Source organism: Rhipicephalus microplus, chromosome 7, assembly GCF_043290135.1.
Source record: "Rhipicephalus microplus isolate Deutch F79 chromosome 7, USDA_Rmic, whole genome shotgun sequence".
In the NCBI taxonomy this organism is placed as follows: Eukaryota; Metazoa; Arthropoda; class Arachnida; order Ixodida; family Ixodidae; genus Rhipicephalus; species Rhipicephalus microplus.
The window spans coordinates 90,865,997-90,892,855 of NC_134706.1; the positions used below are offsets into that span (position 1 = coordinate 90,865,997).

At 42.6% G+C, this 26,859-nt stretch overlaps 1 protein-coding gene across 2 annotated transcripts; it reads left to right on the top strand.

The window, feature by feature from the left end:
- Positions 1-5,030: 5,030 nt before the first annotated feature.
- Positions 5,031-24,361, top strand: LOC142767554 (uncharacterized). 2 transcript variants are annotated; one of them, XM_075869467.1, is made up of 4 exons: positions 5,031-5,970; positions 8,849-8,958; positions 12,241-12,450; positions 21,225-24,361. In XM_075869467.1, exon 4 carries the CDS (start codon positions 22,418-22,420, stop codon positions 23,171-23,173), a length of 756 nt encoding a protein of 251 aa, XP_075725582.1. In that variant the 5' UTR covers positions 5,031-5,970; positions 8,849-8,958; positions 12,241-12,450; positions 21,225-22,417; the 3' UTR covers positions 23,174-24,361. The 2 variants fall into 2 exon arrangements, with proteins under 2 accessions (XP_075725582.1, XP_075725583.1); XM_075869468.1 differs by lacking the exon at positions 5,031-5,970 and having other exon boundaries at positions 8,698-8,958.
- The last annotated feature ends 2,498 nt before the right edge of the window (positions 24,362-26,859 follow it).

A 26,859-nucleotide genomic window follows, 5' to 3' on the forward strand; every position in this document is an offset into this window, starting at 1 on the left:
TCGTATGATTGAGATGCTTAAATATCAATTCTAGAAGTAGCAAAATGATCGAGAAGTGAAGTTTGTTGGGAAAAAGGCGGGAACATTCATAGCTAGGGGAAGCACTTTCATTGCATGTACTTAGTTTTTCTGCCCCACTCCATTAATTGGTAAAACAAATAGTTTATTGGTTAAAATGACTCGCAGTGGCTGCTGTTACGCCAGCGAGTCCTCGTCAAACGTCCGTGTCTCTGAAAAAGGCAATCTGGGTCAAGGCCAGCCCGCAGTCCGCCTGACACGAACAACTCAACGGCGTAAGCACGCGCGGCGCCTCTCTGGCCCACGTGCAGTGAGTCAGCAGCGCACGTGACAGCGAGCCGGCGTCTTCGTGTCTGGGGGTCTGACGTGGCCCAGCGGCGACCCCATTGGAGGAATCTGCCCTGACGATCAGCGGCGCTTCTGATTGGACATTTTGGTTGGACCCGGTGCAAATAAAAGAAGCCCTGCGGCGCGTCGCGATCGGCGGTCCTACGAGAGAGGAGTCCCCATGTCGGAGAGCCGACATGTGTGTGAGTCGGTGGTCTTAGGCGAAAAGTTGACGTATGTGTTAGAGAGGAGAGCTCGGCTCTTCGAGTCTCTGTCGGCCCCAGTGCCGAAATTGTAACGCCTCTGTATATATGCTGTACATAAACCTTATTTAACTCACCGTCGTCTCGTCCGCTCGTCTTATCAGCTCTGCGCAGAAACAGTCGCGAGCTGAGAAACATACGCTACCAAACGGCTGGTGACCTTCCCGGTGGAGTTGAAAGCAGTGGCGCCTTCGGGACCGTGTTGGCGTCCCCGTCTTTCGCAACAGTGGTGGCAGCGGTGGGATTTCGGAGGTGGCTTCGCAACAGTGGTTGGCAGCTGCGGGATCGGCCGGCGTCAGTGACATCGATGCGGTGAGTGCCTGATGTTTTCCCCTCAGTTCACCAGACTACTCTAGCTCAGGTTGTAGTAGTTTAGAGAAGGGCTATGTGAAGCATTAGAGTGAGCATTGATCGTTTCAAGCAAACTCGAAGTGCTTTGAAACCAAAGTTAATGCGGAGGGGTTAAACACGGGAGAGTGAAAAATTGCTTGCGCGTCTTGCTAGTTGACTTATAGTGGGTACGGCAAGTAAATTGTTAACAGGGGCAAACAGCAAGAGGCTAGTGTGAACGATGGAGAACCTTAAAGTGAAGGAACTCATCGAAATTTGTGAGGAACTCGGCATTACTTTGGGCCGTGCGAAACGAAAGCAAGCGATCCTTGAGATCATGAAGGATGAGGGAGTGTCGGCTGAGAAAGTCGATGAGGCCTGGGTGGATATTAAAGCACGCCGTGAGGAGGCTGAAAGGCGAGAAGGCGAAGCTCGCGAACGTGAAGAAGCTGAAAGGCGCGAACGTCGCGAGGAGGCCGAGAGACAGGAGCGTCTCGAGTTGAAACGACTAGAATTGGCAATCCTACAGTGTTCGCAGGCGCCTAGCGTAGCTTCTCCAACAGTTCAGGTCAGCGGTTTTAGAATTCGGGACCAACTGCCACCGTTCGTAGTAGGCGAGGACATGGCGAAGTATCTCGTCAAGTTTGAACACGTCTGTGAGCGAAACGCTTTGGAGCGGCCTCTTTGGGCGCGGAACCTGCTAGCTCTTCTTCCCGGCGAAGTGTCCGACGCGATAACTTGCTTGTCGAGGGAAGCGTTTGAGAGCTATGACGAGGTTAAGGAAGTGCTCTTGAGACGTTATAAGTTGTCACCCGAGGCTTTCAGGCAAAGGTTCCGGTATGCTAAAAAGGGGAATGAGTCACACGTTGACTTCGCGTTTCGTCTTAAAGCCGATTTGATTGAATGGCTCAAGGGCGAAGGTGTTTATGACGACCGCGATAAAGTGGTGGAATGCGTTGCATTGGAGCAATTCTACCGCTGCATCGAGGAGGATGTCAAACTTTGGCTGCAGGACAGACTTGGGGACGTACAGTTAAACAAGGCAGCTGAGTTAGCTGAGGAGTATTATACTCGCCGAAAGTTGCATAGCAGGGCAGTGCGCGTTGAAAAGGATGAAAGGAAAGAGGGCTTTTCAAAGAAACCTGATCAACGGAGACCCGATCCGCACCGTAATTTCAAGAAGGACCCGTCTCTTACGAAGGACAGTGTAGGGGAAGGGCAAACAGAAGCGGAGAAATCGAGTGAGGTTTCTACCACACAGGCATTTGAATCGGAAAACAAACGGAAGCCGCTAATCTGCTACAACTGCAAAAAGGAAGGGCACATCGCGAGAAACTGTCAGGAAAAGTTTGCTTTCGCAACGATCCGAGAATCAGAAAAAAACATTCGGTTGTTGGAGCCGTATCTCCAAGAAATTAGGGTGAATGAGAAAACGTGCCGAGCACTTAGAGACTCAGCGGCAACCATGGACGTTGTCCATCCTTCATTGGTGTCTCCGGATGACTTCACAGGAGAATGCGCGTGGATCAGGCAGGTCGCCGAGGAGCAGAGTGTTCGCTTACCAATGGCCACGGTTGTCATTAAAGGCCCGTTCGGTGAGCTTCGCACCGAAGCGGCTGTGTCTGCCGCGCTAAATGAACGTTTTCCTTATCTTTTCTCCAACAACTCAGAGCAGCTTCTCAAAGAGGAGGGCAAATCGTTCTTCCCCAACTTAGCGTGCATGGCTCTCACGCGATCGCAAGCGCGGAAGCTATCCCTACTGAAAAGTTCCGTATGAAATCTTGCGGAAAATATATGGACTCCGTAACATTTCCTTATGCTACATACGGAAAACTAATGGAGTTTTATGGAAATATACGGAAGTTGTATGGCATTTACGGAAAGCTTCTTATGGAGTATATGGAAGGATAAGGAAATTGTATGGCGTATACGGAAAGCTTTTTATGGAGTATACAGAAAGATAAGGAAAATGTATGGCATATATGGAATGCTTTTTATGGAGTATATGGAAGGATAAGGAAGTTTTATGGCGTGGATGGAGTGAGTTTTATGGAAAATATGGAAAGATAAGGAGACTTATGGGGCATACGGAGAGTTCATTATGGAAGATATGGGAGGATAAGGAAAGTGTATTGAGTGTACAGAAGCTTTCATAAGGAAAATACAGAATGTAAGGTCTTACGGAAATATACAAATTTTGTAAGGTGCTTACGAAAATGTGCAATAGTGTATGAAAGGAATGTGGATTGTTGCAAAAATGTGGAAACTGTACTAGTTGTTGTCACATTTTCAGCAGGAAATCCAAGCTCTATAAAGTTATAAATGAATGCACAGTGACATATATAGTACAAAAGAATAACGCAGGCTAGTCTGTGTTGTCAGTCACCACTGTTCGCCCTTTTCCAGAATGAATACAACTTCTGCAGTAGACCAGGTGCTAAAGTCTGTCACACGGAAAATGTGTCATTCACAAGGAATGACAATAACTGTCATTTTACTTGCATGCTGTCACACGAAAACAAATTAAGCAAGCAAAGCATAACTTCAAGGGCTTGTTTTTGGTAGAAACAATAATAATGAGAACTAAATTCAATGTGAATGAACTTGTCAATATTAATGAAACTGTTCTCATTAACATTGGCAAAGAGAAATGTCATTTTACAATATCGACCATGAGCTTAGCTCTCCTGAGCACCGACAAAAGAAATGAAAATCTATGAAAACTAATTGCATGTAGCCTAAAAATTATTTTTTATTGATAGTATATGTGCTCCTACAATATAGATACAGCTATACACAACTTGCCACAGCTTCACGACAGAAACGAGGTAGGGGCAGAGGGAGTGGTCAGAAAAATAATTAAGTATGAGAGCACAACTGATATGTACAAACACATAATGGTGCTTATCATTGATGCACGGATGGTCGTGTATAGAGCTGGGTCGTTTTCAGATCTTCAAAAGCATCGTTTCAGACCACCATGCAGATTACGCTTCAATTGTAGTGCTACATAAGACACAACTTATGGGCCAGCTTTAATGAATAAGAAGATTATAGGTTAAACAAATGCTTCAAAATATATCATATCATGGCTGCATGGACGCATACAAGCTATGTAAAGCGCAATAAAGTGAGGACGCATGAGCTTCTCTTGATGCTTCAGTTATACATAGATGCTTCAACTGTGCTGCAAAGAAATTTAACCAATGTCTGTGTGTGCAACATTGTCCATTTTAAACTATCTATATGTATATATAAAATTCCTACTGCGAGTTAAGCTACGTAGCACTCCATAACTCTTCCTTTTATTAAGGGCAATTTTTCAAACAATCAACATTATTTATTTTCTGTCTGATGACTTCGTGCCCGCAATTCTTGGTTTGGCTCGATCACAATTGTGCAGCCCTTATTTTAGAGGAATCAAAAAACATCAACCAAAATATATTTTGGAACTGCTTCTCGGTGATATTGCCTTCCCTCAACTGCCACAGCTTGAGAGGAGTCATATAGCAAGTCTCGCGCATACCTAGGGCCTACCCTTGAAGAAACTGGTCCGGCTGTGAAATGCTCAGTTTTTTCTCAAATAAATTTTTTCGTTTGAGTTTTCTCACTTCTCGAGTCCCTTCACAATCAAGCAGACCCATTGTTTCCCTTAGTCCTTAATTTTGTTATATTATGAAATAAATAAAAAAATTAATAATGAAAATAAAAATACTAATAACTGTTGCGCAAAAAACACAGTCCCACATACGTACTTGAACGCAATATTGCTTTTATTTTGTTTTATAACCTAAGGCATTAGAAAAGATAGCAGTACAATAAAAACGTTGAAAAAAAAAACAAAAAAAAATTAAACTTGGCGGGACTCGAACCTGCGCCACTTAGTTGTGCTCGTGCACGTGAACCGAGTGCGCTAGCTTGCTAAGCTATTCGCGCTGAAGGAAGTGCGTGGGTTTAAGTTATATATATAAATTTGCTCTTTACACGCTTTGTCTTGGCATATTTATGTACGATATGCGATCTTATCTATTGTTGTGTGCATATGTTTTGGGATTGTATATACGTCACATGCTTTTCGCATGTCTTTCAACTATAGATTGCTGCCCGGCCGCGGATGAAAACAAGTATTTTTACACCCACACACAAGCTTGAGCAGTTGAAGGTTGTTTCCCGGGGCTCTCTTGTGATTGAGTCGGCCACCACAGGGAATTAGAGTGATACGCCATTAATCCCTGCATCTAGCTGTATTCCACTTAGTAGCTCTATCGCTTGATCACAAATCGAGCGCGGGGCACGACGCTATTGCGCACGACCATGCCTCGCGTAGCGGCGACATCAGCTGATTGCGCCGGCCGGCTTGCTTCGATTTGCTTCAGAGCAAAGAAATATCGTACCTTGAAAGATTGCGCACTGCACTATGTCGAAATGTTACTGCTTTGTAGCCATGCTATTATTCATTGAGAATTGATAACTCTGATATCACTACTGTAGAGCTTTGCGTCGGCGACACGCACCGAACGTGAAACCGCACTACGTCTGTCGTAGAAGCAGTAGGAGGCTGTCGTCTGCTAGAACAAAAACAAACCAAAAACCTGCGAAAATATTCATAAGTTGTAACTTGTTTTTTGAATAACCGTTTATCACTTTTAAAGTTATTTTGCCAGATAACATACATTTTTTTTTTTCAGGTTATAGCAGCGACAGATGTTTTTTTTTTTTCTCACACAGATATCCAAGCCAAATCCATTCACAGCTAAAGCCACATGTTGTTTGTCTTTGTCTCCGTGGGTAGCTCTCTCCTGTGTTCGCGCTGCTACACACGAGATCACGAAATGTTAAATTTACGCAAGGAAGCTCCGTTCCTCGTTCGTGTGATGTGCTAAGATTGCGCCCTATTCCCGCGGTTGTTCGAGTGTGGATCAAGTGCGAGTCGTCCAAGGAATCGGCGGGTTGGGCGGGCGCTCGAAGGACTCCGAGGTGACGGCTGACGCCAGTGGTTGCTTCCCTCAGGACAGTGTGAAAGAAACTAAAGGTAAGGGGGACACTTTTTTATGTAGACCAAATATGCCACTCAGTGCAAGTGTGTGTTGCTGCACTCGAACGAGGCGTCGTGAAACGGCAACCTTACGCGCCTTTGCGAGTGCGGTTGCCGATTCGCTTTGACAACGCTAACGCTAGCACAGCCATGGCGCATCGGCGCGGCCTTACTGGAGCTCATTCGAGACAACTGCGGCTACATGCATGTGTATGGTGATCGATTTTTTCATATGTGCAGTGTAGTGAGGAAGACGCACACGGCGCTTGCTACGTTGTTGATTAAACGAAGCCTGCAGTGCCATTTGATGGAAAGCAGCATTTTGTTTACGTTCGCGGGTGATACAATTCGTAACTTGGCTCGATTCACCTAGCCAACCGCCTAAGTGGGTTGATTAGCATACGTTCACGGTAGAGCGTTATTATGCCCCTAAACAGTGGCGTGTGCTTGTTAAAAGATATAATGTGTGTGCCTAGTGTAGAGAGAGAGGTGTTCGTGTAATCTGCATATGTACCTGCAAGACGCTTTAGCTTGTAACTAATAATGTACCGGCCAGCACCTACATTGTACGCCTGACTTTGAAGAAAACTTGCATGCACAATGTGAGATTTTGTAATCTGCCAGAGTTGCTTTTTATAAAATAATACACTGCCAGCATGTTCAAAATATGTTTCGCTGCTGTGTGGCAGGGGTGCGGTTATCACGTTGTTGTGTAGTTGCTGATGCAAGCACTTATATTTTTGATGCGTTAATATTTCTCATCTAACTCATCAGGTGTTTGGCTGTTTCAGCACAAACAAGGCAAAGAGAGAAGGAAGACGGGTAATGACAGGACGAGTGTCGATTTTTGTTTGCAGGAAAATACCCATGTTGGTGTATTTATTGTGACAGCCTTTCTGTGTTGCTTTTTTGCCCAATTTATGCAACAACACAGTTGTCAGCAATATGAGAGAGAACACTGAAATTAGCTTTTAAAGATCATGGTGACTAAATGCCTAGTAATTCACAGCACAAAGTAACAACAAAAGACATCAGTATGATTAATGTGGACGAGTACAGTCGTGCATCTAGAAAATATATTGTGCAAAATGTTGCCTAAGTAAGAAACCTCTCTATGTTTGCAAATAGTGTGACGTCACTTCGAGCGCCGTGCCAGCCATTCCCTCCCTCTGTGCAAGGGCTGGTTGGCAAGGAAGTTGTTTGTGACGTTCCTGATAGACCACTGAGATGTATGCGATTCTAAACCTGTAGCCTAATATATACGTAATCTTTTGCGCAGTTACATCGCTGCATCTGACACCTACAACTTATTTGCATATTTACATTGCTCCCTTAGGACCTAACACACAAACTTGTTGTTTGCATTGTCACTTCATGAATATCGAGCGGTAAAGGTACTGAGTATATGTGAAACAAGAATCTCTGCTTATTACATGAAGACATATGAGGCCTTCGATAAAACGAGTTATACCTTTATTGGGCTTGCGTACTCGTCGGGGCGATTCATACATGCAGCTTCAGCAAATGGTATCTTCTAGCCCGGTGACCATGCAATTTTTTTCTGCACATAGCCCAAACATCGAGATGTACCCACTCGCAGATGGTCGCGTCAAGTGCATATTTACCTTGACTAAAATGTCGAATCAAGTTTTTTCATCTACCGGTCCTTGCCATGAGTGCTAACGTCTTCGCAAACAAGACACATTGTTATTGACACTGCACACACCACACACAATATTCTCAGTTGAACCAATATTCTCAATACCTTTCAATGCACACTACATGCCGCAATCAACAGTGCACATTTTTGAAGACTATGCCACTGTTCCTCGCACAGGCCACCACGTGTGTTCACTTCTTCAAGATAAACAGACAGCGTGGCAAATATTTTACCACACAGCTAGATGTTTGCTGACACATACTACAGCTAATGTCGACATTGTAACGTGAAGTGTAAGCTTTGAAAAATTAAAACTTGCCCCAAACACCGCACGACTGTACCGGGCTGAGCCACCAGCGGGAGTGTTTTTCTAGCCACACCTTTTACATGTGCCAGTGACATCATGCTGTGACGTACCTCAGTAGGGGCCTATCGCTGCATACTTTATGTGAATGAGGGTCCTGTTAGTGAAAGCAGGCATTGTTGATTTCGTAACTTGTTCATTCCCAACTGGACCTTCATTTGCACGAGTTGTCTGACTGATATTCAGGCGAACTTTTGTGCAATAAATTATACAGTTGGCAGTCTGTGCTTGCTCCATACTGTTGTTACTGGTGTTTCTTGTTGTTACTTTGCACTGCTCATTACTGCTCACCTACAGAAGCTAGCCTATCTTGCTGCTGTTTTGGACAAGATGCAGCTGGCAAGTGCGATAGTGTTCATAACTCTAAATTCTCAAGCAAAAATTATCGTTTCATATTCAGTTAGTTGCATTCATATCAGTACATTATAAGAAATCATTGATTAAACATTAATCCGTGTTCCTTCACATAATGCTCACAACTTTTATATCAAATTGAATGGTGTTTATAAAAAACATGGGTTGTAGCTAAACTTCATGCTCTTTTCTTGAACAGCTGACAAAACGCTATTGGATGCTTACTTGCCATGAATTGGACTGTGTTTGAAATACATTGCAATTCTTCATCGGACTGCCAGTACACTTCACATTGGGGGAACATTTATTAACCATGGATTGATTAATTAAGAACGGAAAGAAAGATGCGGCAGGCCGGGATACTTGATATTGGCATCCGTATTGCTACCCAGCACATTATCATGCAAACTTCCTATAGAGTGGTTATGCGTCTTGCATGTGTGTCTGTAAACCAAGAACTTTGGGTAGAACTATATTTTTCTTACAAATGGTTGCAGGACTGTGGAGGCTGTAGGGCTGCTTAGGAATGGTGGAATTCCTGGACATGTGTTCAACCTTGCTGCATCAGCTCCTTGGTGTTTTCACGGCATCTTTACAGATGTTTTGGGTGAGTAAAGCAAGCAGGTTTCAACACAAGAAAAAGTATAATATGGCAGCACCTCTTGTGCGTGCCTTACATCCCAAGTATATCAAATATTTATCTTGCACCTTGTGGCCTGTAATTTTTAAAGAGACACTTCTTTTTGCTTTATATTTGAGTCTTGATGCTTCGACAGCAATGTATTTGTGTTTGACAGCAAGTGTTCTTGAACAAATAACTGATCTCAATAATGACAAAACACCCTTCATACTTGGTCCTTAGCATAAGCTAGCACATACCTGTAGCAGATTCAATTATTCATTTTTTTCTGGGATGATAATGGGCAAGTAGCAAAGGCAAGTTCAGATTGGAGTGGTCGGTGACGTCTGTTTAGGCTCTGCCATATTGCTTTGCAACCAGAGTTACTTGTGGCCACATATACAATGAAGCCACATGACGTGCATTCTAAATGAGATTACCATATCACATTTCGCTGCATCTCAATGTGTGCCAAACAAATGCAGATATCATTAGCTTGCCACTATAAAGGGATACTAAACCAACACAAGGTTTAAATTTAGTCCTGGTGTTGCAGCTGTGTATGATTCTACAATGGATGCATAGCCGTGATAATTTGTCTATATGTTGTCGCAATAGTAATGTTACACACATTGTACGATACAAAAGAGGTCCTCGCTTATTTCGCTTTTTTTCGCAATGCTTCTTTCTTGTCTCTTCTTGCCATGTGCTCCTCCTCACTGTACAAGGAGCAAGAGTAGTGGGCACACAAACACGTATTTAAAAAAAATGTTGTAAGGTGAGCACTGAGAAGCTGAACACTTCCGAAAGGCTCAAAGAGGTAAAGGTATTGTTTCTAGCTACTTTTTGGGCACCCACAGCTAGTTGTGCTGCTGCAGTTAAAAAATGAGTTCAATGTTAAAAATTAATTGGAGGTGGTTTGGCACCCATAATTGCAGTTACATACAGAACTAGGTTTCAATGCGTAAGCAAAACCTGTTCACTCTAAATCAATCCTAATGATATCTGAAATTCAGGAAATATTCACAGGAAAGCTCAGGAAAAGGCTAAGTGGTTGCCCCTTGAACGTGAAGGAGATACCCTTCTTCTGAAAGGTCAATAGACAGTCTAGTAGTCTCGATATTACATGCACTATAAAATATTCTGGTGTGGTGCTTTTCATGCATGTTATAATGAGAGGGGTTTTTAATAGAACTGTTGTAACTTTGCCCTGCATTGCTGAAATTGTTCACATAGTTATAATACATGAATCACTTTATGCCTTTAGATTTTATGCAAATGGTTTGCTTACCCAGTCGGTTTAACTTGATTTTGATAAAAACATAAATGCTCTAAACTTTTTTTTATACAGCAGGTTTATTTTTAAAATACGCGACCATTGATGTGAACACAGTTGGTGGCGTGCTTGATTAATCCTTCACTATCACCACTCTAACTACACCTGCTACAGTGCATAGTGTGACAAAAGTAATGGTACTTAACATTACTGGCAGCATACACTTTTATGTCTCAAAATGTGTTAAAAAGCCTGGTAAAAATGTGTGTACGTTTTTTTTTTCGCTCCAACTAAATATTCTGGTCTACTCAAAATAGCTTCCGCTCTTTTAAGGTCCTCAAACTATTAGGTGTTCAAAAGAAGTATCAATGCCATATGCTTTCTTTGTCAGCCTACTCACCACTCTAATAATGAGAATTACCCGACAACATTACCCAGTAAAATATAGGGATGTTATAAAAAGTAATGTCAATTCAATTGTCAAGAAACGTTGCCAAGTTACGTTTTTGTTCACTTTTCTTTTCATAATTTTGTTAAAGTTACTTTTGATAACATCTCCTAGAGTTTGTTTGGCATCATTTTCTACTAGTTCTCATTATAATGTGTTCAACAAAGACAACAAACCCTTAAATTTATAGTTCTTTCCTTTACTCATGAATCTGAAACAGTGAATCTCAGTAATCTTAGCGGTGTGTGACTTGTTTTTTTTTTTTTTGTTTGATCAGTTGTGCATGTGTTCAAGTACATGCATTTAGGTGGGAGGGTGAACCATTGCCACCTCCTGTGACTAGCAGATTTTCTGAGAACTGACAGATGTATAATGCTGCCAAAGAAGTATAGGGATATTGGAAGTAATCGTAACGTAATTGCAATCGTAATGTAATTGCCAGTAGGCAAAAAAAAGGCGTTCCACACTCGCCATAATGGTAACAAGCAGCGCTGACTTACTCTTCCATGTATAAATGCACATATATACCGTACAAAATGGAAGAGGGATAGCCGCCATGGTAGCTCAGTTGATAGAGCATCGGACATGTTATTCGAAGTTCGCAGGCTTGGTCCCTGTACAGGGCAGGTTATCTTTTTTTCCTTCTACTTTTCTTTCTTCACAATTACAACACTTCTATTCTTCTTGAAGACTTTCTGGTGTAACAAAGGTACCTTATAATCTGAAGAGGCAAACAGAATCTGCCAGTGCACGAGTTAGCTCTTGTAGTGGTTACAAGTAAGATATGTTTTGAAGAATAAATCATTCTGCCACTTGCCTAAAGAATGGCTACAGGACATGGCACTGGATGCACTTTGTTATTTTTGAATCAAGCTATCTTGTATTCTATTTTTATAAATTACATGGGATACACATGACGGTATCACACACTTTAATGCCACAAAGATTATGCAGCGAACAATGTTATAAATGCGAAATTGCATAAGGATAAGGTGAAAACTGCACCCTCAACGAGAATGTACAGGGAGCACAGGGTGCAGGCGTCATTCCTTCTGCCCATGCTTTTCAAGTGCGAGCTGTTTTCACCTCGTTCTGACCAACTAACTAAATTGAGATGTGTTGTTATAGTGCAAGAAGATGCTCCACGGGAAACTAGGTTTGTCTCAAACTCTGTGTGTCTTTCAATCTATATGGTGCCCGGTTCAAGAGTTCATGCAGACCAGATCGTGTAAAACAGGACCGTGTAAAATGGACCGTGTAAATAAAATAAAATGGACCATGTAAATAAACAGGATCATGTAAAATGTCGTTTTCGTGTGCAACTGTAGTTGTGGTTGTGCTGAATGACCTTTCTTTATATACACTACATAACAAACTTGCTCCTTTAGAGTCGAGTGCATCTTCGGATCTATTGTAAATGTTTGCATATGCGAGGCCTGAAGTTTTATAAGAAATTGCTCAGTGTGCCACGAGGAAATGTGTGTTCAGCGAAAATTTGCATATCATTATATACAACTCTTAAAGCCTCGTCTACAACTTTGTGCAGGTTGACCTTGAGCAGAAAACGAGGAGCAGCAGCAGCCCCCAGAAAAGAGCAAGCACCCTCCAAGCTCCCGAAGCTCTCTTCGACAGGAACATCATGGTCACTGTGTGGCATTGAAAGCCATTGCAAGGAGTGCCTTATCAGTACACTGTGCTGCTCTTTCATCGCAGAAGACGAAGTTGACCACTCCAGAGGAACTTCACGCTGTGTATTGTGAGTGCTTCAGTGGTTTTGTTTTTGTCCAGCCAGCAGTTAAGAAATCATGTGTCAGATTCAGCCGGGATGGCTAGAGGGAGTCGGGCAGGCATGTTTGGACATTTGTCTAGCCAAGTAGTGCCAATTTTCGCACTGGTCCTGTTGGAGTTACTGCCACAATCACAGAAGCTACGTCACCTCTCTAAATGTACAGATGTGTCGGGGAAGATTAGCTGCATTAGGTTGTTCTATAACTGATAGCTGCCAACATTCTTCATTATATAGGAGTTTTGTTCCTCACTTATGGGTGTAAAGTCCTCCACAGAAAAAATGCAACACGTCTACTTCCAGAAGGCTCCAAGGCCCTACTTGTTTGTTTGTTTTGTTTGTTTGTTTATTAATACTGTCAACCCCAGCTGGGGTTTTTACAGGAGTGGAAAACAAATGAAAGAAATGGTCATGAAATACGTTACAAAATAGAGACATACAGCGAACACAGGTATTTACACTAAAAGACAAAGTTAAACACAGGCATGTGCACTTGCATTCTGCGCATAGAAAACAACAATTAACAAAGCGAGAGGCAATATACATTGACATCGTGAATTATGACGCATCTATTTCGGAGAAAATAAGCGATTCTAAAGCTGCAGAAAACGCCGTGATAGAGGAAGACATCGCGACTTTGTTTGGTAGTTCATTCCATTCTTTAATTGCCCTCGGAAAGAAGCTGTATTTAAATGCGTCGTTTCGGGTGGCTGGTGGCTGTATATATAAAGTGTGTTTGTGTCTAGAGCGCGGATCTGGAGAAATTTCAAAGAAATCTAATGAGTTGATTTTAACCTGACTACGAATAATGAGGAATAGGAATTTCAAACGGTCATACTTAGTTCTAAGTTCTAAGGCTTGTAGGTTTGCACGGTTGCAAAGATCGGAAGCAGAGTGCATACGTTGATATTTATTGAATATAAACCTGGCAGCCATTCTTTGAACTTTCTCCAGTTTATGTAGGTTAGTGGTGGTATGAGGGTCCCATACTATTTTACAATATTCAATTATTGGGCGTACTAGCATTTTGTACGCAAGACTTTTTACTTCGGGTGTTGCGTCATGTAACCTGCGCCTCAGACCCCATAGAGTTTTGTTTGCCTTTCTACAGGTGACGTCTACGTGAGTATTCCACCTCAAATCTGGAGTGAATATTAGCCCTAAATATTTATATTCTGTTACCCTTTTTAGATCGTGGGAACCAATATTGTAATTATATTTGAGAGGTACCTTTTTTCTTGTTATGCTCATGCAAACTGATTTTACGGGGTTTAGAACCATCTGCCATTCATTACACCATAGTAAAATTTTGTTTAAGTTGTTGTTCAGGTCTACCTGGTCTCTCAGGGATGTGATCTTGTTATATATAACGCAGTCATCTGCAAACAATCTCACGGGAACAGACAAATCTGAGGGCAGGTCATTTATAAAAATAAGAAATAAAAGAGGCCCCAGAACACTGCCTTGAGGCACAACGGATATAACGGGTCTGGACTTCGATTTAATTTTATTTATTTCTACGTACTGTGTACGAGAATGGAGGTAAGAAATGAACCACTGAGTAATATTTGAGTTTCTGAATATTTCATTTACTTTTAGTAAGAGTTTGGGATGCGAGACCTTATCGAAGGCTTTGGCGAAATCTAAGAATATTAGATCAATCTGTTCCCGTCGATTAATTGCCTGCGCAAAATCGTGAACTGTAACAACAAGCTGCGTTACTGTAGATAATCCCCTTCGAAAGCCGTGTTGCACAGGTGATAATAAATTGTGAGTGTCTAAATAATTAGAGAGATGCTTACACAGTATATGCTCAAGCAGTTTGGAGCAGGTACTCGTAAGAGAGATAGGCCTGTAGTTACCCACTTCTGAAGTGTTCCCACTTTTGTGAACTGGTATTATTTTAGCTTCTTTCCAGGCTACAGGAAATGAGGCTTGATTAATTGAAGTTTGAAAGATTATAGTAAGATACTTTGCGACCCATTGAGCATATCTATATAGAAACTCGTTCGGAATGCCGTCTGGACCAGCGGATTTCTTAATGTCAATGTGTAGAAGAAGGTTTAATACTCCTTCTTCGTTGATTAACGGGTCGGATACCGGAGGGCGATTGGAAGCGTCAGAAAGAGACGGAAGGGTACCATCATCTTCGGTGAAAACAGAAGAAAAAAAAGAATTGAAATTTTCCGCGCGTTCAAGGGCAATTTTTTCATCGACCGGTGTATTCTGTTGCTCGGACGGGTTTACATACCTCCAGAATTTGCTAGGTGCTTCGTACAGAAATTTTTTCAATGTTACATTAAAAAATCTTTCCTTAGATTCCTTGACAAGACGATTTAGATCAAGCCTCATGTTATGAAGTGCAGTCTTGTTCTGGGCACTTGGATCACGAGAACAAGCTTTTCTCTTCCTTTTAATCCTCCGTTTGACATGAATTATATCTCTCGTGATCCAAGGGTTATTTCTTTTACACTTTTTAAAACTTTTAGGAATAAACCGCCTAATGCATTCCATTGTTATATTATGAAAATATTCCCACAAGCAGTTAGAGCTACCATTTGATTCATAAATAGCAGTGAAGTTACAAAACGACCTTTCAAGAAAATCCAAAACACTAACATCATCGGCAGCTTGAAAGTTCGGATAAGTGATGCCCGATTTCTGCTGTGAGGTGCACGACGACATGCTCATGGACAGTATAATCATCTTGTGGTCTGATAAACCCTCTTCAACAAGGCAATCATTCACATATGAAGTCAAAGCGTTGGATAATAAAATTAAATCAAGTACAGAGGACCGTGTTGCACATACTCTAGTGAACTCATTTACAACCTGATGTAAATTGAAAGAGAATATTAAGTCGAGAAATAAGTCACAAGAAGCATCATGTGAGTCGACGGCCACATGCGAATGCCAATCAATAGCCGGAAGATTGAAATCACCTAGTAAGATGATATTGTCTTTTTCTTTAAAGTGGCTGTCCATGAATCTTCTTAGTTGCAAAATGTACTCAACAGGGGAATTTGGAGGTCTGTAGACCCCACCTATAAACACGGTGCGATTATTTAGTTTTGTTTTAATCCATACGGCCTCAATACCATCTGCTGCGTCCAGGGAACTATAATTAACGCCTTTCTTGACTAAGAAAGCAACTTCACCCCCTCTTCCATCACGATCCCTCCGAACCATTGAGTAACCGGGTGGAGCGATTTCAGTATCAGGTATAATTTCGTGCAACCATGTTTCCGTAATTAAAATAATATCAGGTTCGTGATCGATAACCAAGGCTTCAAGCATATGTGATTTATTTGATACACTTCGGGCATTTAAATTGATTATTTTAAAATTATCTTTATGTCCCTGTGCCTGTCACTTATCTCGTGTTGCATCATCATTTCCAAGCTTGCTTCTTTCGGCACGCGCTTCATTCCAGCAGTAAAGAGTATTGTTTACCTTCAGCTTATCAAAAACAAGTTTTACCTTCTTTCCTGCCTTTCTTTCTTCGATAGCAGAGTCCCAAAGTTTTTTTCTTATTCCCTGTACTCTTTTCGAGAAGTCCTCGCTGATACTGTAACCCGTATCCTTCAGTCTTGAGCACCTCTGCAAGACTTTCATTTTATCCCTATAGTCTGCCAGCCTAAGGATGACGGGGCGAGTTTTGCCAGACTTTTTTTTTCCTATCCTATGAATTCTCTCAATAGACGTTATGTTTACCTTTAGGGTAGAGCTAAAGATTTCTTCGTTTACTTTTTTTAGTAGAGTTTCTTCTTTTTCATTCTCATCTTCTGCTACTCCCCTTATGATAAGGTTGTTTCTTCTCGAACGATTTTCCAAATCGTCCACCTGATCAAGCAGACTAGATGATTTGTCACGACATTCAGCCACAATTGTTTCAAGAGTTGCGAGCCTGCTGCGAGTCTCATCTAAGCTTTGCACCTTAGTCTCAATAACAAGAAGCCGATTTTGCATGTCTAGAATTCTAGTTTCAAACGAATTTTGCTTTTCTTGAACCGCTGTTAGTTTAGACAAAATTTCTTTTTGATTCTGGAGCATTTCTTTGCATACGGCGTCCGTTATAGGCCCCGGATTCAGCTCGACATCGCCAGAAAGACTCAACAACAGACCCACAATAGAAAAACAGTCACATACACAGTCAGCCAAAACTTGTGGACACGGCAGCACTATAAGAGCTATGGAATCGCTACGGAAGCTATCCTTCCGGTCACCAACCTGCATGAACAGCGGTACGTCAGGCGTCATTGTCACGGCGATGCCACCGTGTCCACTGAAGCAGGTAGGCGATGGTCCCAGATTTAAAGCAAACAGGCGGACCCTTGTGGGCATGCGTGTTGACGTCATCGTGCTCCCGGGTGGCTGTCCGAAATGATCGTCGATGTGACCAAGCTGCTGATTGCAGACACCCTCATGAAGCCGGAAGGGATCACCGCCCACACAGAAGGATGGCGGCAGGCCGGCATCGTAGCGAAGCTCGTCGCTTCCAGTTTGAAAAGATTCCGCGGCGCCTCCGGTTATGAAGCGTAGGCACGCGCAAAGGACCTGCATGAACAGCGGTACGTCAGGCGTCATTGTCACGGCGATGCCACCGTGTCCACTGAAGCAGGTAGGCGATGGTCCCAGATTTAAAGCAAACAGGCGGACCCTTGTGGGCATGCGTGTTGACGTCATCGTGCTCCCGGGTGGCTGTCCGAAATGATCGTCGATGTGACCAAGCTGCTGATTGCAGACACCCTCATGAAGCCGGAAGGGATCACCGCCCACACAGAAGGATGGCGGCAGGCCGGCATCGTAGCGAAGCTCGTCGCTTCCAGTTTGAAAAGATTCCGCGGCGCCTCCGGTTATGAAGCGTAGGCACGCGCAAAGGACCTGCATGAACAGCGGTACGTCAGGCGTCATTGTCACGGCGATGCCACCGTGTCCACTCCAAACCTACTTGTAGGTTTTTTCGGCTTGTATCACAAGCACCTCGTTTGGGTGTACATGAACATTTTATAAACATGTACAGCGAAAAATTAGGGTGGCCGGTCGTTTTGTCGTTATCATGTTCCTCGCAGTATTCTTAAGCATGTTGTGCATTACGTTGTCAATCTGGTTCATGTGCATAGAAGACATTACGAAGTTTTAGGCTACAGTATAAAAAGCCTGGAAGCAAGCTATCAATAATTTTTTAACAGAGTTGCTTAATCTCATACATGATACATCACTAAACTTTCGTGGGTATTCATCAATGTAAGCTCGTCTTAGTGTTATCCAAAATGAAGATGTGAGTCGACAGATGGAAACATCTAGTAATCAGGGTGAACAGTGGAAGTGCCTCAGACAGGCTGGCCGATGTTGCGAAAGGAGGACCTAATTTTTAGAAGTCACCTTGTCATCCTTGGCGTGTTAGTTTAAATAAGGTCAGTAATGACATCATCTTTTGGTGTAGGCGTGTGTGCCTGTTGGAAATGTTTGTCTGAAAGAAAAAAAAACCTATAACGCAGAAGAGTGCAGCCCTTGCTTCTTTTCAAGTTAGGTTGCGCTGATACAAAGTGTTCTCCTGTCGGAGGTTGGGGGTAAGGGAAGCAAAAGAAGATAAATGATAGAAAAGAAGAGAAAAGAAGAAAGAAAAGGGAGATGAAGTAAAAGTAGTGCTACACTGCTCCTACTTTGCATCCCCCCTTTTCTTCTTTTTTTTCCCTTGTTTTCTTTTTTCACCCTTTTTGTTACATTGGCATTGTCCCATCTAATGCATGAATCAATGACACATGGCTTTGCTATAGCAAAGATGCCTATGTGGTGTTGGATTGAACAGTGCATTGTACTTCATTCAGTTAATTACAGACTGATCAGTCTTGCAATAAGTGCTTCCTGTCTATCACCACACATGTTCAAATGAAAAGTTTGTGCTTGGCTCTTAGTATGCTGGTATATAGCTTGTGTCTTGGACTACTCAAAATGAATGTTGTTTTGCTGCTGTTTATGGTAATGAATTTATCCAACTTGAAAATATCTTGCCTTGCAAACTTTGTCGGACCTGCCTTTCTTTTTCTTTTCTATGCAGGCATTGTATGTGAGGGAGGCAGTAACAGAGAGGTGATAGCTTGAGCTTCGGAAGAATAAATGCTGGCAGTGAAGCAATTACACATCAAACATCCCAGCCATTTTGCCAACCGTACTAAATGTGTTTTAAAAAAAAATATTGTGCTCGGTTACTGTATTGAAAACAGCAAAATGCTAAAATATATCGCAGAGAACAAAATATTAGGCCACGTTGGTGCCTTCTGGACTTCCCAGGATGTCGTCTGGGTGTTGTTTGTGAAAAGTAAAAAGTGTTTCAAAAATACTGCCTCTTTTACACCAAATTCGGTGTAGGTATTAAGTAAAGGTGATTGTCTGTAGTGCATGAAGCTCAGTAATATTAGTGCAATTTTTTTGCCAGATCAAAAGCAAGGAAGCAGTTCTCTTTATATGGCAAGTTATATGATTACACTTTGTCTTAAAGTAGAAATGAATTTTTGAAGTTTTATTATGATGGCTGTTTTCTGCATTTGATATACGACAGCTTCCATTCCGAAGTTCTCCATGGCCCTCAATAGAAGACTTCAAAAATCATTTTCCTCATTTAAACAAAAATTGTAATGATAACACTTGCCATATAACAAGAACTGTTTATTTGCTTTCAACTTACACATAAAAGTAATATTCAATTAGACAAACACACAGCTCAAGTTGCATCTCAATGTGGACAAAAACGATTATATAGTGATATTTGTAATCTGGACCTAACATTATTTTTTTTTGTGAAATATAACTTCTGTGCAGTGAGTATTTGTGGCTCAAATATTCATACAAAGTGCAGTATTGCCATACAAGAAATGCAAACGATAAACAGTTTGGCTGAATTCTTCAAAGCCTATGCAGCCGAAAAATTGCACTAATGTTACTCGGCTTCAAATACTTTAAGAAGCACCTTTACTTAATATGTAGATCAAATTTGATATGTCAAGAAAAAGCGGTACTTCAAAATTTTTCTCACAAATAACACCCGCACGACATTCTGCGAAATTCTGATGGTACCCACGTGACCACTACTTTTTCCTCTTCAAAACATTTCTGCAAATAGCTCTTTTCAGAAGAGTAAATTACCATCATTTTTTTAATCTATACATCTGTGATGGTCGCCAGGCAGTATGGTTTGTATGTTTGGTGTAGAATAGCCCAGTGCGAAAAACAACAAATGTCTGAGCATCCTTTGACGCTCCGGCAATTTCGAAAGCATTTGTTTGTTAGCAGCAATTCAGTTAAGCCCTTGTCTTTATGCTTAGGCCTAGAAACAAAACACAAGTAACCAAAGTAGTCCTAAGAGTCAGGCAGTCTCGCTGTTCCAAGGCTTGTGGAGCCTAATTTAGTGCAAGCTTCACCATTTTTAAAAAATTCAGATTCAACCAACAGGTTTTGGAGGCACAGTGCATTTTGAGCTAACTTGTTTCACACCAGTTACTTCGATAAAAAGTGGAAAGTAGAGGTAAAAATACCATTTTAAAGGCATTGTAGATAATAACAAAAAGGACTGCTTTCTTTTTTTGTGTGGTGCTCTGCCTGAACGCTGTGCTTTTTGTGGTATATTTCGTTGTCTAGTGAACAGAGGCCTTAAAAACTAACATTAGCCATGTTGAGGTCGATTTCTTGGTTATAGTCATAGTAGCCATATTAAAAATATATGACTTCAAACATGATTGTTCTTTTGAAGATGTTTTCTTGCATAATGATATTTCAGAGTCTTAGTCAATTTTGTTATAAGAAAACGTGTTGTCATAATAGGGTCACTTTTTGTAGGGTCGTTCAGTTCTACCTTACCTTTTATATTCCTAATAGAGCAGTTATTTTCAATATTGGTATTTAAAATGGAATGAGCATGCTGTATGTAGTAAGGTGTAAGCACTTACAGATAGCACATGCACCCAACTTTTCTGTTGGCAGTTTATTTCTGTTATTCTTGATTTATATGTGGGGTTTCACGTCCGAAAACCACGATATGATAATGAGAGAGGCCGTAGTGGAGGGCACTGGAAACTTCGACCACTTGGGGTTCTTTAACGTACACCCAAATCAGCACACGTGCCTACAGCATTTCTGCCTCCATCGGAAATGGAGCCGGGATTTGATACCGCGACCTGTCGGTCAGCAGCCGAATTTCTGGTACTCTTGCTCCCCTATATGTGTGCAGTTCGGTTATAGTTATCTGGCTTGCACAGATATTTAATGGCACCTGCCTTGTCCTGCTTGCTTTCATGGTGATTTTAACCTTCATAAGTTACATAGGTTTAACCCTCAAAATTGTTCAAGATGCCAATTTTGTGCACAAACTGTATAGTATAAAGGCAGCAGATATACATGCACACACTATTAAATGTACATTGAGAGCTTTCACTTGCAGTTTCTAAAGTTTTACTGTGCAGGAAGCATTTAAATCATAATTTCATAAGGACATATTAATCGATTATCTCTACCATTGAAAAGCGTGACAACCTAGTTATTTTCACTGTGATAAGCATGTTGTTTTTTTTGATGTGGCAGAACTAATTTATACACTCATTCCTTCTATTATTCACTTATGCATAACATGAAGGATTGTGCGCCTTACATTTTCAGTTTCATTCTGTGTGTTATATTTCTTGTGCATGTGAACTAATGTGCTAACATGTGTCTCTGACATTATTTGTGCCAATTATTTTCATTTCCAGGTGCTTATGAAGGACACACAAGTTCTATGGCAGTGACCTTCCAAATTTACAGTGGTGCCGGAGCCTCAAGCAGCATTTCGCCGATCTCCACAAGGCGTTCATGATACAAACACAGCGCCACACTTTCACAGTGCTATGATTATTATTTATGTTTAAACATTTCGTTCTAAAATTGCTGTTACATTGTGTTTTGTGCCACCATCCTGTGGCTTAGGTGGAGCTCGTGAAATTGCGGTGTAGTCACCTCATTTGTGTACCATCAACGCTGCAATGTCACCATTCTCAGCTGGAGCATACAGACAAATAAAAAAATATATTGATTGTAGCAGGGCTGGTGTGTATAATAATGCTTCTCTATTGATAATAATAACTTTATAAGCTCTTTAGGTCTTGCATAGAACACTGCATTAATGTGTTGCAATGTAACCACCATTTATGATCGCTAGCATGTTAATTTAGTAGTTTTGTAATGTATTTTATTTGAAAGGTAATTTTGCTTCCGCATCACGACAATTAGAAAGATGCCGATGATTCAATCCCTCATTAAGTAGCTTCTTAACACATTTGTTTCTTTCAAGCCTTTGTTTACTCATCAAGGCTGTTTCAGATAGCAAACATATTTCACCTTCATGCAACATATTAAGAATGAAATATTCATATATATTTCTACACAGTACTTGCTTTTGCAAACAACGTGAATGGCTAATTGCTTTTACTCGAGATCTAGGATGTCCATTTGATCTTTGCAAGATGCAGCAGATAGCTGCATAGTTTCTGCATTATGCTAATTTCCGTAAGCTGCTTATCGGGTAATTTAGCATGATATGGCACTTTCCGTAAGCTGCGGATGTCCGCAACTTTCTGCGCGATATGGCGCTTTCCAAAAGCTGCGGATGTCCGCATCTTTTCGCATGATATGGCGCTTTCCGTAAGCTGCCGATGTTCGCATCTTTCCGCATGATGCGGCTTTCCGTAGTCCAATAATTGCGTATGTACGGGTCCGTATATGCGGAACGTTTCAGTAGGGATCGCGGCAGCTCGATCTGGTTCAATGCGGTGAACTCTCAAGTGACCTTGTCGGCGGGTCGACGGAACCCCAGAAAGGAAAGTTTCCGCATGAGTCATGTGAGCAGTCACGCGAGCGGCCCGTCGCCGAACCGACCGGCGCGGTTTCCGTAGAAAGGGGAGACGACATGGCGCCATCGAGTCAGAGCGAGAGGGTTGCAACGCTCTCGCCTGTAGCGGAAAGTTGGAGCGAGCTGCCGAGAGTTGATCGAGAGACGCTCATTCGAGAGCAGCGTGAGGATCTCTCGATTGAAGCGCTAGTGGAAAGCCAAATTGAAGCGCTAGTGGAAAGCCAGAAAAACGCGGCAAAAGTGCTGTCGAAAAAGCACTACGAGGAATCGGTGAAGAAGCGTGCTTTTGAAGTAGGGAGTCAGGTAATGCTGCTGCAGCCATTCAAAAAGAACAAGCTTGAGGTTGATTGGGAAGGGCCCGCCAAAGTATTATCGAAGCCTTGCGATACAAATTATGAAGTGAAATTAGGAAGGCGGCCGGACAAAATTTACAACTTGATGAAACCATACGTTCAACATCAAGCGGTCGTAAATCTGTTGTTGAATGCTTCAAAGGAAGAGGAAGCAGAAATTTTGAGTTCTAGTGAGGTAATTGAAGGGGGATCGAAAGTAATCCGGGAGCAGATAAACCTAGAGCCTAGCTTAAGTGAAGGAGGACCTGAGAAAGAGGACCTGAGAAAGATTGGTTCCGAGTTTGAAGACGTGTTTTCGGACCGCCCCGGAAACACGAGGGTGATCGAACACGATATCGAGCTAAGCGGTGAGGAGTCAATCCGTAGCAAGCCGTATCGTTGTTCCCCTGTGCAACGTCGAAAGTGTGAGCCGCTCTTGGTGCCGCATAGGTATCGTCGCCTAAAAGTGGCCGGTTACTGAGGTGGAGCATGTTGCTCCACAGCGCAACTTTGACGTTCGCTATCAAAAAAAGGGGGGGGGGGGAAAGCTAAACGCTAATGCAGGTGCATTGAGCAGTGCGTTCTAGCTAGTACCTTCTCAACCTTTCGGTTTGTGGCTGGCAATACGGGGCAAAATTTTGACCTCATCACGACCTGGGCTGGGCGCTCTCGTTTAGAGTGATCTCAAGGGGCCAACTTTGTGGTATTCTAATTCGTTACGTTGTTGTACGTGGGAAAAAAAATTGAGTTGTCATTTTAAGAGTCTTGTGTCCCACATGTGCCTCTTGATGTAGAGGGAACAAAATTCCGATAGACACGTAGATATGTTGTACTATACTTTGTCTGGTGTTCTGTCGGGTGACCGAAGGCACTTGCGTGTGTCGTGTGTTGTCTGTTGTCGATCCGTTCTTGGCAAGTTGCAGAACCATCGACAAGTGCTGAAACCGAAGATGGTCAGAAGAGACGAGTGAAGCTGGTCGACAAGTTGTGGCGACAAGCCAGTGGAGCTGGGATCCGTCGTCAAAAATGGGATGTGTTCCCGGAACAGTCTGCAGCTGTATTCTCCCCATGGCCCTGGAGGCGAACCTGGAGGGACCTGGCGAACGAGCGCACCTGACATCCGAGCCCCGTGGAAGCAGCTCGTCTTTCCGGTGCATTGTCTGGCGGCGGAGGTGCTGTTATGCCAGCGAGTCCTCGTCAAACGTCCGTGTCTCTGAAAAAGGCAATCTGGGTCAAGGCCAGCCCGCAGTCCGCCTGACACGAACAACTCAACGGCGTAAGCACGCGCGGCGCCTCTCTGGCCCACGTGCAGTGAGTCAGCAGCGCACGTGACAGCGAGCCGGCGTCTTCGTGTCTGGGGGTCTGACGTGGCCCAGCGGCGACCCCATTAGAGGAATCTGCCCTTGACGATCAGCGGCGCTTCTGATTGGACATTTTGGTTGGACCCGGTGCAAATAAAAGAAGCCCTGCGGCGGGTCGCGATCGGCGGTCCTATGAGAGAGGAGTCCCCATGTCGGAGAGCCGACATGTGTGTGAGTCGGCGGTCTTAGGCGAAAAGTTGACCTATGTGTTAGAGAGGAGAGCTCGGCTCTTCGAGTCTCTGTCGGCCCCAGTGCCGAAATTGTAACGCCTCTGTATATATGCTGTACATAAACCTTATTTAACTCACCGTCGTCTCGTCCGCTCGTCTTATCAGCTCTGCGCAGAAGCAGTCGCGAGCTGAGAAATATACGCTACCAAACGCCTGGTGACCTTCCCGGCGCAGTTGAAAGCAGTGGCGCCTTCAGGGCCGTGTTGGCGTCCCCGTCTTTTGCAACACTGCCAAACAAGAGACCACTATGTTTCTTTTTTTCTCGCGTAAAATAGGTTGATTATACAAGTACATTATGATCACTGAAGACGATGGCTCCGTCGTAGCACACAAAATGGCATTTCTGCATTTACGTTTACTTTCACTACATCCACAACATTGCGAACGCAGACCTTTACGCACACATATAGACAGATGGTGTTTTTGAGAGCTGACAAAGGAATAATACCTAGATTCTTTCCATGACATTGTTAGGTACGAACATAATGCTTAAAATACTTCCGTGAATCCACTTCATACCAGTTTCTGTATAGACACACCGCCCTCACTTGAAGAGCATAAGATCTAAGAGCACTCGTAATGGGAAGTAGCATCCCCATGGCTTAATAAAAAACTACTTGAAGTCTCATACTTTTCTAAGCTTGGATGAAGGAGTCGGGCTATTGGATTGCCAGTCCTTTTTTTCTTACTTTGTGGGCAAAGTTTGATGATTACTGTTTCCCTATCATGCGTCCTCAAATCAAAGCGAACTAGACGTGTAGTTATTTTTGATACCTCAACGGTCACGCCGAAAGAGCGCTTGCTTGAGTGTTGACCTCTTCTCACTATTGAGATTTCATTGGAACATTCGTAGTGAGGGTGGATTGGCCGATTCTCCGACGTCAGTGGCAAGGTTTTCCCACCACTTAAGTATTTGTAAGGAGGACAAGGATCGAAGAGCTTGAGCTGCACTTGCCAGATTTCGTAAGTCCTTGTCAATAATCGATCTTGGTCTACTCCTTGCATGCGATTTTAAGGCTTCAAAAACTAATTACAAAGTAAAACACTTATATTATTACTGAAGTTATGCCGTTATGCCAAATGTGAAAATGGAAACTCTTCATGCGGAAGATCAATCGCAGTTTTGAGAATTTCGAAACGTAGTCTCTCTTATTCATTTTGGCGTAATCAAATTTAGGCAAATAAAAGAGGAAGCCGAAACCGAATCACTACTGAGTGCACAAGCAGATGGCTGGAGTGACGTCACTGTTCAAGACGATTGCAGAGCTACAGTTTTTTGCCGTTCGTTGACGGACCTGAGTAACACGGGCTGTTATCCCGAGCGCCGCTCACACACCCACACAACGAAGTCGACTGATGGTTGATATAACGACACTTACTCGTTCAAGACGTCTCAGACGAAGAAGCGCTCTTCCGCGTTTCGGTTTCGGTTACACCACTGAATTTTGGAGAATTTCAATACTTCACAATACTTATAGGTGCTGCTTCATGCAATCGAGCTGCAATCGAGTTATTCAAATTACTGACTTAATGTGTCAGAGTTAACAGCCCAATGTCGCTATTTATTTAGCTTTATTAACCCATGAGGCACACTAAAGAAGCACTCGTTGGGTTTTATTGAGATGTCGCACATTTAAATTAGTTCAACGGAAAGCCATATGGGTATAATTTTATGCTGTTTCATGAGTTTTTGCAGAAGTTAGGCCTCTATACTTTCAAAAGCACGCTACGACCTCGAGGTAGCAATGTAAAAGGTGATGTGAAGCGTAAATGCAGAGTATGCCTTGCCGAAGGAATGCTATAGTTATCTTCCTTAATACAGCTTTTTCAAGAAGCAGTGCTTTATGCGAACCTAAACGACACGCTTCTTTCCACACCTTTAAAGTGTATTGTGGCCTACTTGCATTATGAAAAACCATGGTCTTTCATGAAATACTACGACGCCGCAATTTGGGTCTGTCTGGCTGTCGTTTCTGCTTTTTTTGAATGTCCCCCGATTCAGTAGCCTGGTGAACATTTAACCCCTTCCTATGAGACCAGCCATGTTGATCTTGTTTTTGCATTTACACGTGCTGACATTGTCCCATAAAATCTAATATTACGCATATTTTAGCGCAACATTAGAAATGTGTCATTAGGTAGTGTGTTAATTCATTTCTAAAAAAGCGTGTTACACAACGCAGTGCTTATTACGCGGCGCTTGCAATGCGACATCATGACCAAAAAAAAGGGGGCGGTTTCCTCCGCTTCACTGAAACTACATGGTGCTGTCACCTACTAGTGACTTTGGGTTCTATAAAGTACTTCACTTTTTGAAATTACTGCTAGATAACGTTCGTATATGATGCAGAGCCTACGCACAGATTTTATTGTGCAGAATGTCAAATAAACGTTCCCTTTTCTCTGTCAATACAGACGACTGTCGTCTTTTCGCGACTTCTCTCAGCAAAGCATGCAGACACGTCGCGAATTTTCATAACATTGTTCTGAAATTGTTGGTATGAATAGAGAGTATTAGCAAGGTCAGCGGACGCCAGATACCTCTTGATACTTCAATTGAGTGCAAGAAAGCCCTG

Bases quoted from the DNA above. Each gene is read 5' to 3' on its own strand.
- LOC142767554 (XM_075869467.1), top strand. From the start codon at position 22,418: ATGGCGCCATCGAGTCAGAGCGAGAGGGTTGCAACGCTCTCGCCTGTA.